General features: G+C 47.3%; 1 protein-coding gene across 5 annotated transcripts in view; it reads left to right on the top strand.

Annotated features, from left to right (window-relative positions):
• LOC310829808 (acid-sensing ion channel 2) overlaps positions 1–14,264 on the top strand; it is a 385,605-nt gene that overhangs the window by 350,200 nt on the left and 21,141 nt on the right. For all 5 annotated transcript variants that reach the window (XR_014557372.1, XR_014557373.1, XM_083708772.1 and 2 more), the window contains 3 exons: positions 9,974–10,124; positions 13,001–13,057; positions 13,752–13,905. Coding sequence is in view for 3 of the 5 variants with exons in the window: in XM_083708772.1 (XP_083564898.1) it covers positions 9,974–10,124; positions 13,001–13,057; positions 13,752–13,905 (362 nt within the window). In the remaining 2 variants the exon portion in view is untranslated. The remainder of the gene's footprint in view (positions 1–9,973; positions 10,125–13,000; positions 13,058–13,751; positions 13,906–14,264) is intronic.

The following is a 14,264-nucleotide window of genomic DNA, read 5'->3' as shown; positions in this document are numbered from 1 at the left end:
GAAAAATGTATCTGTACATGGAAAAATAACATCTTGGGCACGAATCTATTCTCTGACATGCTATATTTACATCTGCGGGGAGATATTTTGGGTTGGGGGAACATTCAGGCACACAACCCCCACTGCATCCTGCAGTGATTCAATCCAAGAACCGGTCACCACTTTGATTCTGCAACTTGTATAAACCGGCCGTCCCTGGTCTGTGCAGCAAAGCCAATTTTGGCAAGACACATTATGTTAAATTCCCCATAGAGAAGGAGGTGTGAAGGGAGCAAATTCAAAAGAACCTCGTGAGCTGCCTTCCTTGGGAGATGCTTAGAAGAGAGGAAGAGGGAACTTGCTTTGCTTCCAATAGCTCTGTGCCACAGAGAATGACAGCCTGAATGGCACGCTGAGAGGTGTGCGAAGGATGCTTTTGAATGCCTTAACAAGCGCCGAAGCAACGCTTCTTGTGTGATCCCATCCGGTGTCTCATTAACGAACACAATTTCCTCGCCATTATTTCACTTCTGAGCAAAAGGCAAAGGCTGTCTGCTTGCAACTTTGAGGGAAGAGCGTGACAGGCAAACAGCTCCCTTCTGTGGTCCAGGCATGGCAGCGTGCAGAAGCCATAACAACATAAGAGAAGCTCCTGCTGGATTCGGCCGATGGCCCACCTGGTTCAGGATCCTGCTCTCACAGTGGCTGACCAGATGCCTATGGGAAGCCCACAAGCAGGACACGAGTGCAACAACACCTGCAGTTCCTAACAATTGGTGTTCAGAGACATCAGTACTGTATCATAATTCTCTATGGGGGAGAAGAATGATGGGCTACAGCAGAAACATGCCGCTTGTGAAGGAGCTAATTGCACAGTGGTATGCAGAACATGCATATTAGATCCCTGATGCTTGTTACTGTTTTTGGAAAAAGCAGCTTCAGGAGGGGGCAGGCAGTTGAAAGTGGAGAAGCAGGGAGGAAGGGTGATTAACCCATTCCTGGCCTGTCATTTTCTTGTTCCAAGTTCTCCCCCACCCCCCAGCTTGAAAACATACAGGTTGCATCCACGCAACACATTTAAAACACATGGCTTCCTCCAATTAATCCTGGGTACTGTGATTTATCCCTTAAGGTAAAGGTAAAGGGACCCCTGTCCATTAGGTCCAGTCGTGACCGACTCTGGGGTTGCGGCGCTCATCTCGCTTTATTGGCCGAGGGAGCCGGCGTTCAGCTTCTGGGTCATGTGGCCAGCATGACTAAGCCGCTTCTGGCGAACCAGAGCAGTGCACGGAAACGCCATTTACCTTCAGGCCATGGTGGTACCTATTTATCTACTTGCACTTTGACGTGCTTTTGAACTGCTAGGTTGGCAGGAGCAGGGACCGAGCAATGGGAGCTCACCCCGTTGCGGGGATTCGAACCGCCAACCTTCTGATCGGTAAGTCCTAGGCTCTGTGGTTTAATCCACAGCGCCACCCGCGTCCCTTGATTTACCCCTTACAGACTTGCAATTCCCAGTACCCTTAAACTGCAGTTCCCAGGATTCCTTGGGGGAAGGCCCTTGCTTTAAATATGTGCTGTGGATGTAACTGCAGTAGAAATGTTGGAGAGAGGAGCAGCAAGACAGAAGCTATTTGGAGCATGGAAAGAGCAGCATCATTCTTCCGCTCTCATTTGGTCCCTCCAGAAGCATATTTTCTTTCTTTCTTTTTCAAAAAATTGAATTCTGGGCTGTAACACACGTTTGTGTATAATGTATAGGACAGAGGATGCTTTTAAACCACCTTGAAATCATGACAAAAGGTGGCATGTAATGAAGAGGGTGAGAAGTAGCGCTCTCAGGTGAAAAGCTAATGTGCTGTGAACAAGCAGAGATTGTGCTGTGAATTGGTGTGGGAAAGTGAGGAGAACACTCTTCATGGGGGTGGTATGGATGTGGAGCTTATTGCACACTATGTGCAGGTGCTCATATGAAATTTCCCAGAGCACGGAAATGGGAAAAGTCACTTGTGGAAGGTAGCTTGGTACAGAGAAATGTGGTTGAGGAAAGGGTTAAGTACCACCTCACCACTACCACTTCTCAGCTCAAAATAGTTGCCATGCTGAGGCCTGCCCAATGGTAGCCAATGAGGTTAATCCAAGGCATGATTGTTGTTAATTGAAAGCTTTCCTGTCCTGGCCTAAGACAGCACATCCTTTATTGGAGACACAGACTGCCCAGAGCCAGAGGACCTAGGAGAGCAGACTGAGCCCCCCAACTGCAGCACTGATCCAGAAAACCCCAGGTTTTTCCAGGGGAAGACCTAACCAGGCCTGCCTCCAGGAGATGCCCCAGAAGCATTCTCAATCTATTTCCTATATAGCCTGTGGGCATAGGAGCCTCTGATCAAGCCAGAGGGAGAGAATCAGCTATAGAAGATCCAGACTCAGGCTTCGTGAAAGAGCACATTGTTGTTTATTCTTATTTTGTTTTATTTACCACTCTACTTGGGCTCCTTGGGAGTAAATGCATTCATCAATAGTAAAAGCTTATTGGAAAACACGTGCAGCTGAATTGGGGTGGAATCTGGGAGCTGGAAACCTTCAGCTGAGGTCAGCAGCATTCAGCTCCTTACTCCTTCAGTCTGACTTTGCCCTGTCTTCTGACAGATCTTCCTACTGCCGACATCTGCCTTAAGCTTTACTTTGACTTGGGACTACCCTTGTTATTGTCTGGTGCTAGGTAAAAAGTAAAGGACCTCTGGATGGTTAAGGCCAGTCAGATTCGACTGTGAGGTGCGGCGCTCATCTCCGCTTTCTGGCCGAGGGAGCTGGCATTTGTCCTCAGACAACTTTCTGGGTCATGTGGCCAGCATGACTAAACCGCTTCTGGCGCAGTGGAACACCGTGGCAATAGCCAGAGTGCACAGAAACGCCATTTACCTTCCCACCAGCGGTACGGTACCTATTTATCGACTCACGCTGGTATGCTTTCAAACTGCTAGGTTGGCAGGAGCTGGGACAAAGCAACAGGAGCTCACCCTGTCATGTGGATTCGAACTGCTGACCTCAAGAGGCTCAGTGGTTTAGACCAAAGTGCTACCCGCTGGTGTGATGATGCTGTGCATCTGAGCCTGCAGTGGACCATTTTGTGTGGTCCTGTCCCAGCCTAACTCAGGGACTGAGACCTAACCCAGTAGCCCTCTCCCAAAGCTAAACATCCTTATTAAAAGGGAAAAAAGAATCGAGGCACATTACACAGGTTTGTGGACAGCATGCAGTTAAGATAACTTGATAAGGAGAGAGAGGGGGCCTCAACTCTGGAGGGACAGAAATGGGTGGGGTGTTATGAGAGAGATATGACACCAGGACTGTGAGAGAAGGTCCATGTTAATGTGGGCTCAGATGATAGTGTGGGGTTGTACTTGGGAAGAGGTGGGACTTTAATACTGGATTATTTCTACAGAGAAATTTTGCCTTATTTATCTGTGGGCTGTTGTTGCTGCTGCTTGCTTTATTTATTTATTTATTTATTTATTTATTTATTTGCCGCTTAATACGTAGTTAGGCTTCTAAGCGGTGTGCAAGAATAAAAACCCAATTGCAGAAGCATTATAATATAAGCCTCCATAATGGAAATGCACACCAAAACAGTCCTGTTAAAACAACGCAGTAATTAAAAAGTAGGATGTAAATGCACTAGAAATCCTGTACTATTCTCTCCTGAAATTTGCTTCAAAATGTTAAACCGCTCTGAGACTTTGGAATAGGATTGGATGATAATCTTGAGAAAGATTTGGGTAGCCAGGGAGGCAGGGACTTGGGCCATTGTGGGCAGAATATGGGGCTGCTGTTTGCCTGTCGGTATTCAAAAATAAATAAATCACTCATTCATTACCTCAACTCACCCCCAGGGAAGCCAAATAAGTGACAGATGTATAGAGTTGCTGCAGTGTCTTCAGAGTCTCTCTCTTAAGTCACCTGAAGTTAGTTTGATTTGCAGGCCGTGTCTCCACAGTGTGTGAGTCCTGGATTTAGTAGGTTGACACTTGGTGTGATGGGGAATTGATAGGTGTTGGACATGCCTTTTGGGCAGTGGGTGTCACATTCTGGTCTGATGCCAGATCCCACGGAGAAAGCGGCAAGGCTGGTCAATGGCCCACAAACTGGTTATCACCTACTTTTTATCATATTCAAAGTACTTTGAACGTGTTAAGATAGGCCATATAAATGCTAAGTAATTATAATTGTATAATTATAATTTTATTATTCATAGCTTAGTGGTAGAACTTCTGCTTTGCATGCGGAAGGTCCCAGGTTCTCATTCTTTGGCATTTCCAGGAGTGGCTGGGAGAGACCCCTGCTGGAAGTCCTGCAGAACTGATGCCAGTCAACATGAACTAGACGTGGAGAACCTTTGGCGGTTGTTGAACGACAACCCCCATCATCCCTGGCCATCAGCCATGCATGCTGGAGCTGATGGGAGTTGAAGTTCAGCAACATCTGGAGGAGCAAAGGTTCTGCGCTCCTGCTGTTGGTAGCACTAAGGTAGATGGAATAATGACTCAGTAGAAGGCAGTTTCTTGTCTTTCCCGCTGCAGCTGATGGCTGTGAGTGCCATTGCTTGTGTAACCAAAATGACTCTGCCCACATATAATGGCAGACTTCAGACAGCCTCAAGTTTTGCAGAAGCACAAAAATATATATATTAAAAAATTGATTCACAGTGTGATGAACCTCAACAACTGTCCCACGAGGACTGAATGTGCTCAGTGGCCCTAGAAGGCCGCTGTCTGGCTACTTGTGGAGAACAGAGCATGGGGAAGGGTGACAAAGTGGCTAACAATCCTGAACAGCAACACTCGGTGCTGCAACATTTTGTTGCAGGTCCCTTTTAGCTTGCTATTACTGCTTATTATTTTAAGGACCCCACTGAGCAGTTGTCCATCCCAGCTGTGGGAATGTGTAATTCTTCAGAACCTGGTGCCCCCCAGATGTTTTGGACCGCATCTCCCGTGAGCCCCAGCCAGCACAATAGGGCTTGGGTCTCTCTCACACCCCTCACCACCTGAAATGTCACCTGAACAGAGCACTTCAGCCCCAGCTAGCGGCTTTGAGGGAAACGAAGTGTCTCTCTGTCCTCATCTCTCTCTCTGCGAAGCTTGTTTAAGATGCTGCTAATGGAGACACGCTCGGGTGATAATGCGATTGCTTGAGACACGACAAGGGAGATGGCGAAGCCCATTGATCGGAGCACAATGGCAAAAGCAATGTAATTATTTGGGGGCTTGGCAGTGTGATTCCCTCCCCGTGGAAGCAGCTGAGTAGATAGCCGTCAGCAGAGGAAAAGTTGCCTGCCTTGGAGGCTGCGGGAACTGAGATGTGACGCTCCCCTTCCTCTCAATGGCTTATCTCTGCAGAGAGGATTACTTACACTTTCCCACTTGCACAGTGCCACTGTAGCAGGTTTCCAAATCGGGTCGATAAGAACAAGAAGCTGCCTTACGTATGGCCACTGACCCTTCTAGCTCAGTGTTGCCTACAAAGACTGGCAGCACCTCTCCAGGTTTCAGGCAAGGAACCTTTCCCAGCACTGAGTGGAGATGCCTTGGATTGAATTCGAGACCTTCTGCATGCAAAGCAGATGCTTTTCATCTACAGCCCTTGACGTGATCCAACCCACAGTGCCATTAGCAGCAAGGATAAGATATTTTGCCAACACAGTTTGCAGAGGACAAGATGGCAGCCCTCCCCTTCTGTGCACTGAAGCTGACCAATTGAATCTTCCTTCAATATTGAGGTTGGAGCAGAGTCTTTCATGTCACCTGGATGCAGCAGGTGAACCCAGGACAGGTGAACCCATGCAGGTGAACCCATGCAGCAGGTGAACCCAGGACACTATCCTCCATTGTCTTGTTGCCACTCCCTACCCACTGTGTTTGTCGTCTGATGTGGCCACTTAACTCTACCTAATGGTAGGGCCGGCCAAAATGCTGGGCCAAGACAGTGAGGCTTGACCACCAACATACTCAGAATTGTAGCTCAGCAGTAGTAGGGGCTTTGTTTCATACAGAAGGCTGCCTGCCAAGTGGTAGGTAGGTTGGTGATAGGAAGGACCTCTCATTGCCTGAGACCTTGAAGTTCCACTGCCAGTCAGGGGAGATAGATAGTTTGGCCCACTGTAACAGGGTGAGGGAACCTCATGCCTGGGGGCTAAATGGTCCTCCAAACCTCAGGACTCTCCCTAGCCCATGTATCCTCACCACCCTTAATTGCCCAGGTAGAGGATAGAATAGAAGGAAGCAGGGGTTTGCAGTACCAACCCCTCTGATTGGCAGCCAGTATGAAACATCCAGATTGGCTGGGACTTTTACCTTTGCCTAATTGACAGGTTGTTACTCCAGCTTGGGGAGCAACTGACCTCAGGGGCACCAAGGATACACACTTTAAGTGCAGACCTGGGCACAGCCCAGCACCGGGAGCCATGTGCATCAGTGCATTTGCTACAAGAGCAAAGCAAACTCCTTGTTCTTCCCACCTCTGTCAATCAAGGCGCATTGAGGAGGGTGTAATTAAGCATTCAATCTGCGCCTTCCCCACAGACGTTGGGCCGGCTCGGAAGCGACGTGGCTCAAAGCCAAGGCTGGCTAAGCGAGAAACACAGAAACTGAATATGTGATCATTCCATCATTTCCGATCCCATCACCTATGTTGTGAGTGCAATTTAAACAACTTAGAAGATTTGTGTGGAAGCCGGGCTGGTGCAGACGCTGAGGTCAGGAGAGATGGCAATTATTTATTCTCCTTTATCATGCCGTCTGCAACATATGGGTGTCGCTCCCCACTCCAGATAACTAAACGACAGCAGATGCCACACTATTAGCTTGGTGGAAAAACGCAAATGAGGTGTGGAGGCCCTCCGGTGGTGTTTTGTCATTGTCGTAAAGAAAATCTTGATTCTTCTATCTTGAAGAGGCTCCCCATTAACAATTCAGGCTTTGAGCCTTGAGCCAACCAGAAGTGTGGGGGTGCTGGGGTGTCTCATTGCAGCCACTTTGGCCCAGGGTTGCCGTTCTAGCTCTTAAGAAATTGGGGGTGAAATAACTCTCATATTTATGAAGCTGAGAGGATGCCGACCCAACTGTTAGGCAGAGTGAGGCAGTTGCCTCAGGTAGCAGACTTTCAGATCACATCCACACCATACATTGAGAGTGCTCTTCCACCAATATAACAGTCATGGAGAATCTTGGGAAGCATAATTTGACAAGGGTACTGGGCACAGTAGGTCTGTGAGGTCAGCACCCTTAACCAACTAAGGTTCCCAGGATCGTTTGAGGGAAGCCATGACTGTTAAAAGTAGTCTACATGTTCTTTTAATTTACGGTGTGGATGTGGCCTTTGCCACATTTTTTGTTCATATTTTTACTTCTGTGGAGAGAGGCGCATATGAGATGTTGTTGTTATCATCACCACCACCACCACTACCATTTATCAAAAATATCCTAGGGCTGGATCTCTTCTTGCATCAAATACCAAAATAATTTGCCTGATCTTTAGTATGCACCCTGACCTTTTTTTTGGGGGGGTGCCATTTCCAGTTCCACTTCAGGCAGCAAAATCCACTGGACCCAGTCTGAATCTAAGTTTGTGTAAATGCTCACTTCAGCACTACCTCTGAGTTTTGTGTGTGAGAGTGTGTGTTTTGAAAACAACACTTCGTTTGAAATCCGGGATCCACGTTGATATAGTAGCTTATGAGGATTACATTATATAATTTATGTCCTTTTCAAATCCTACCATCAGGCAACACCATTAATATGGGTTAAACCAATACGTTGCAAAAAAAAAGTGAGCAAACTCTCTTTCGTCAGGCTCACCGTTTAAGCATTGCAAGGTGGAGTTCGGGGAGAGAGAGAGATTTTAAAAAGCCAGCTTGACATTGAAGTCACAAATAACACACTGTGGAGCTACCCTTTGAGTTGGTCTGGAGGCTAGAGCCAGTGTAGAAGGTGGTGGTTAGGTTGCTGGGGGGGGGGGCAAATGATTTCATTTATTTGTTTATTTATTGCATTTATATCCCACCTTTTTCTCAAAGGAGTTAAAGGTGGCGAACATAGTTCTCCCATCTTTATTTAATCCCAGCAACAACCCTGGGGGGTAGGCTAGGCTGAGGGGCAGTGACTGGTCCAAGGTCACCCAGCATGCTTCATGGCTGAATGGGGATTTGAGCCCAGGTCTCCCAGGTCCTAGTCCAACACTCTAACCACTACCCCAGACTGGTTGCCATATATCACCCTGCCTGTGGGTGTTATATAGAACTCAGAACAGGTTACTTCAGGTAACACCTTATCCCTTATAAACCCAGTAGAACACTCTGGTCTGTGGGAGAGTTTCTCCTGCAAGTTCCAAAGATCTCAGAAGCCCCCACACTCCCCAGTGACTCAGAGCAAGGCTTTTATCAAGGCTGCCTGTGGAATAGAAATCCTGTCTAGATATGACAGGCATCTACAACCTGCACTTTCTGGAAGCAGTTGAAGACATTTTTGTTCTGATAGGCTTTCCCAGCTGGAAAAATGGATCTTGACCACGATTGTCCACTTGTTAGGTGTTTAGTGTTGTTTATGGGTATTTAATTGTTGATAATTATCTTAAGTGTAAATCACCTTAAAGCAGTGCTTTAGAAGGAAATAATAATAATAATAATAATAATAATAATAATAATAATAATAATAATAGTCACAGTCTTTAGACAGAGTGTAGGAGATCACAGGCTAGGGCTGCAATCCTATAGCAGGTTTGCTGGGAGTAAGCTTACTGAAAGTGGGACGCACCTAGTTTTTTGGGGGGGAAATAAAGGGAAAAAAAATTCCCTTTATTTCCCCCCCCAAAACCAGGTCGGGGAACAGTGAGATGACGGCGCTGCACCTCCCCACTGTCCCCCGAGCTTGTGGGGCTGTGGATGTCTGCACGGCGCGCGGGGCGCTCTGCTTCAGGGCGCCTTGCACCCCGGGCGGCAGGCTGCTATCCGCAGTGCAGGAGCCCTGCGGGAACTCCCGCGGGCTCCCCAGGGTTGCTGATAGCTTTCTGAAGCCTGGAGAGCGAGAGGGGTCGGTGCGCACCGACCCCTCTCGCTCTCCAAGCTTCAGCGAAAGCCTTTATTAGCCCCATAGGACGCACACAGATTTCCCCTTCATTTTTGGAGGGGAAAAAGTGCGTCCTATAGGGCAAAAAATATGGTACCTTTGAGTAGACATTTGTAAGACTACATGGTTTAGGCTCTAGTAGGTATCATGCAAGTTTAACATTGTGCCAGGTTGTAGATTGCTGGGACAGAGATACACACAGTGGCTGATCCACCAATTTGGAAAGTATAAATCCCAGAAGTTACCTGGATCAGTATCCTACCTTAGGCAATATACCTAGCATGTTCCTTGTTAGGTAGGGGTCTAGGTAGAGAAACAGATTTTATGTTTGCAAAACTGACGATTAATTTTAGGAGGTAAAAAATATTAATAAAAGCTGAAGTGGGGAGGACTGCCTAAAGGTTGGATGGAGATGATGTCATCATGGAAGGTTCAATGTTCAATTCAATTTATTCTATACAGTGCCTTTTTCTGGGGGGGGGGCGCAGGGGGACACATATCCCTAAACGTTTTGTGAATCTAAGTTTGGCCTCATTGAGGGGCAGTATTTCAATCTGAGTAGGAAAATGAGAGTACCCCTAAACGTTTTTTAAGGAAAAGAAGCACTGATTCTATATAGCCAAAGGCCTGCACAGGTTGGGTGGAGTGTAACTCTCAAAAAGCCAAATCCTACCTTCAGGTGACAGAAACATCTGCTCCTGAATGGCTCGATTCATCATTCTCTGGGACACACAAAAATCAAAGGGAGCTGTATTGGTTTACTAGAAAAACGCAATTTCAAAACACTCCTTTACCCCTCACAGTTAAAAAGAAAAAAGAAATAAAGACAGCCTTCTATATTCTGACTTGAGTCCCCCGTCTTTCTCTTGCAGCTGACGTACCTTCCACCTCCATGGGGTGAGTGCCGCTCCTCCGACTTTGGCCTGGACTTCTTTCCCATCTACAGCATCACTGCGTGCAGGATAGATTGTGAGACCCGCTACGTGGTGGAAAATTGCAACTGCAGAATGGTCCACATGCCAGGTAAGGTATTCAGGGGTGAGCTTGAAACAGCCTCACATGTGCTTCTTCCCTGGTGTCAGGGCTGGCTCTTGTCAAGGGACCAAGTCCTGGGTGTGAAGCAAAGAGGAGGGCCATAGGTCAGGGGGAGAGCACACAAACAGGCCCCAGGTTCAGTCCCTGTCATTGCCAGGTAAGGCTGAGGAAGATCCCTGTATGAACCCCTGCTGCCAATCATTGAGATATTATTGGGTTGGTTCAGGGGTGAAGAACCTTGTGCAACCTGATGCCCAGATCACCTGGGTAGAAATCTCTCAGGGGCTGCATTTTGGGAGTGGGCGGGGCCTGATCCAAAAGTAGGTGGGGCCTGACACAATCACATGCCACCATCTTCTTTACTGCATGCTCATCCCTAGCCTATGGATGCTCAAGAGGCCTCTTTGATGGCCTGGCTGAATAAGTTTTTTGTTCTCACTTTGATGGTCTTGGGCTTGCTGATTGGAAGGTCGGCGGTTTGAATCCCCGCGACGGAATGAGCTCCCGTTGTTCTGTCCCAGCTCCTGCCAACCTAGCAGTTCAAAAGCACACCAGCACAAGTAGATAAATAGGTACCACTGCGGTGGGAAGGTAAATTGTGTTTCCGTGCGCTCTGGCACTCGTCACAGTCTTCCGTGGGCCAGCAGCGGTTTAGTCATGCTGGCCACATGACCCGGAAAAATGTCTGTGGACAAACGCCGCAACCCCATAGTCGCCTTTGACTGGACTTAACCATCCAGGGGTCCTTTGCCTTTATCTACAGGCTGAATCTCTGCCTTGGCATCTCTAAGGCTCCAGATTTTGGACAGCATGTGGACTCGAGTCCTGACACCTGTCCTCTATTACAAACCTCAGTTTACATTATCCTTTTATGAAGTCAAGCTCTTTCAGCAGAAGTTGCTCAGGTTTGATTTTGAACTAGCCCTTTTTTAATGCTTTGGTGTCATTTTGGACCATGCGCTGGTTTAAACCAGCCTTTTGAAGAAGGTGTTCCATTTCTGGGATGAATGTATATGTGAAAGAAGCCGCTTGTGGTCGCCACCACACTTTCCATCACTGCCATAGGTAATTGATGAGCGGGGCCTACAGTTGTGCTGTTCAACCACCTTCCATGCATAACTTACTATAGATGTCCAGTGCCGTGTTTCTTTGTACTAAGACTCCTCTGGGGGAAAAGAAATGTACTGGGTTCAGCATCCTGCCTTTGGGCACTGAGATAAGACAGTAGAAACTGCTGAGATAATGCATATGAAGATCACTTTAAAATATGCTATTACACATGGATATTGCTTCCTGTACCTGTTCCCCATTCACTCCTTCACAAATAGCCCTACTCGTACTCAGCCACTAATTCATGTACCACTCTCTCACACACATAACATTTCACACATTGCCAGACAGATGGCTACTGATGTGATAGTTCTACCTCCTTCCATCTGGTCCCTTGGTCTGGTGCGCTGATAGATTGCTTAGGAGTTAAAAAACAAACCAACAAAAAAATCCAAACCCAAACAATTTGAATGTAAGTAAACATTCTGTTACACTAAAGTGAGAGAAGCCTGCTTTCAATAAATCAAAGCCAGGGCTCTTGCACCAAGGAGCTACAGAACTTTTATTCCTGGTAGTGGGAGTCCTCTTTTGGTTTATCAGTTTATTTGACTTTTGGGGGCAATTTGGCAGCATCACTATTTTGGCGAAAATCTGTGTGCTTTCAGCTATATGATCGTATGCCCATTTACTTGGAAGTAAGCCCCACTGAAGTCAGTGGGAATGACATCTGAGTAGGCATGCGTAGGATCGCTCAGTAAACTTGTTACATCATTTGGTTTTCTCAGACCCTAGTGATAATGATAAATAATAATTTTATTATTTATACCCCATCCATCTGGCTGGGATTCCCCAACTACTCTGGGCGGCTTACGGAATATCTAAAAACATAATTAAACATCGAACATTAAAAACCTCCAGATATAGGGCTGCCTTCGGATGTCTTCTAAAAGTTGTGTAATTCTTTATCTCCTTGACATCTTAAAGGAGGGCGTTCCTGGGAGTAGTAACTCTGAGGTCCCAACCAACTATCAAAGACTGGATTTGGTTTCCATATATATTGTTGTAACTGCTCAGTCTTACTATATTACTCTTACCAGATTTATTACCTGCCCTTCATCAGGCAGGGGCAGGTGGACAGGTCACAACAATTTCTAATTCAAGATTAAAATCAGTCAAAACAGATTACCATCACAAGAATGGGGGGACACACACCTGAAAACATGCATCTCAGATCTCAAAGGCCAGGGTGAAAAAGTGCATTTTCAGTATTCACTGTATAGTGAAAGCTGTATTGTAAAGGTGCCATATGCACCTATGGAGAGGAGATTCCAAAACCTAGGGGCTGCCATGGAGAATGCCTTCTCCTAGGACACCCCCCAAAAAAAAGACTTATGAGAGATGTGGAACTACCAAGAGGGCCCCTTATGCTGATCTTAACACCTGGGAAGGAGGTGATCTTTCAGATTTTTGGGACCTGAGTTGTTTGGGGATTTTAACACTACTGTGAGAACCTGGAATTTGGTTCAGAAATGAACTGGCAGGCAACCGAGCTTTTTTGGTTGTACGAGTTCTAAAGGCAACCCCAGCCAGTAATCCTTATTCCAGTCCCCGTAAAGCAGCCTTTCTCAACCTGTGGGTCCCCAGATCTTGTTGAACTACAACTCCCATCACCCCTAGCTAGCAAGGCTGGGGACCCACAGGTTGAGAACAAAGCAAGGACCTGTTTCCTAAGCTAGTTAGAAAGAAACTCACTGCAAAGTTGCAAAGTTTGCATAAAAATGTCCCTGTGTGTTTTGTATTTTCTTTGTGTGCAGGAGATGCTCCGTTCTGCACGCCGGAGCAGTATAAAGAGTGTGCAGAGCCTGCGCTAGGTAAGTTCTGAAGGACAAAGGATTCTCTCACTGTCAGTTTCTCAGAATTATTATTATTCTCCCCCCCCCACCGCCTCCAAGGATCTCATTTCAAGCCAGGAATGTGTTTTCAGGGCCTGTGTTCTAGTAACAGCGGGATAAAAAGCACAACTTGTCGCAGACTTGTTGGACGCAAAGGGTGGGAGGAACCAGCTGGGGAACCCCCCAGGAAGAAGGCTCAGAGCCTGGGGATTGGTGGTGGGACGACGGATGAGTGGTCAGAGGAAGAACGGATGGAGGAGGCGGAGGAAGCTGAAGAGGTGGTAGGGCTTAGTGAGCTTGGGAGAGTCTGTGACAGAGGAAAGTCAACAATTAGAGGCAGAAACTGAAACAGGAGAGGAGATGAATCCGGCTGGTGAAAAGGCATGCCAAGCTCAGAGCTGTCAAAAGCCCCTTGTGCTGCAGTTCCCAAGTGCCCAGCAGCCACTTGCTGAAGGTACTCTGACAGATGAGTTGTCCTGCCCACATGTCAAGAGTTGGCCTGTGAGAAGGGGAACAGACAGCGATTTGGCCCATTGGGTCCAAAAGGTTTCCCCACGCCAGCCTAGAATGGACCCTTGATGGCGAGCAAAGCAAAAACTCCCCTTACGCTTGCATCTCTGAGCTGGTAGTTCCACAGATAACCCATCTATCTGGTCCCCACTTTGCCTTGCAGTGGTTCTTGGTGAAAAGGACAGCAGTTACTGTGTGTGCCAAATGCCGTGCAATTTGACGCGCTACAACAAGGAACTCTCCATGGTGAAGATCCCCAGCAAGACCTCGGCCAAGTACCTTGAGAAAAAGTTCAACAAGTCAGAGAAATACATCTCGTAAGTAGGCCCATTCCGGTCAGGGCTAGAATGGTGCTAAGCAGCCCAGTGAGAGGCTCTTGCTTGTGGTGTCCCAACACAGAGGGTTGTAGCCAGTGTTAGCCCTGCTCAGAGTAGACCCATTAAAGTTAATGGACACGACTGCCTTGCGTCCAGTAATTTTAATGGGTCTCCTCCACATGGAAGTCCATTACATGTGATTGATTGCCAGGCCTCAACTAGGTCAGTCTCTAGGCTGTTGTGTTTGGGAAGTCAGGGAGCTGGCTGCCCATCCACTCCAGCGGCCCAGGCAGGGTGCCTAGTCAAAGGCTGGCAGTAGTCAAGATCCAATGTAGCTACAGAAGGGGCTGGAAGCAGTT

The sequence above is a fragment of the Podarcis gaigeae genome (genome assembly GCF_964106915.1).
Source record: "Podarcis gaigeae genome assembly, chromosome: 13".
In the NCBI taxonomy this organism is placed as follows: domain Eukaryota; kingdom Metazoa; phylum Chordata; class Lepidosauria; order Squamata; family Lacertidae; genus Podarcis; species Podarcis gaigeae.
Note: the sequence above shows the minus strand (reverse complement) of the source record. Positions and strands in the feature narration are given on the sequence as shown.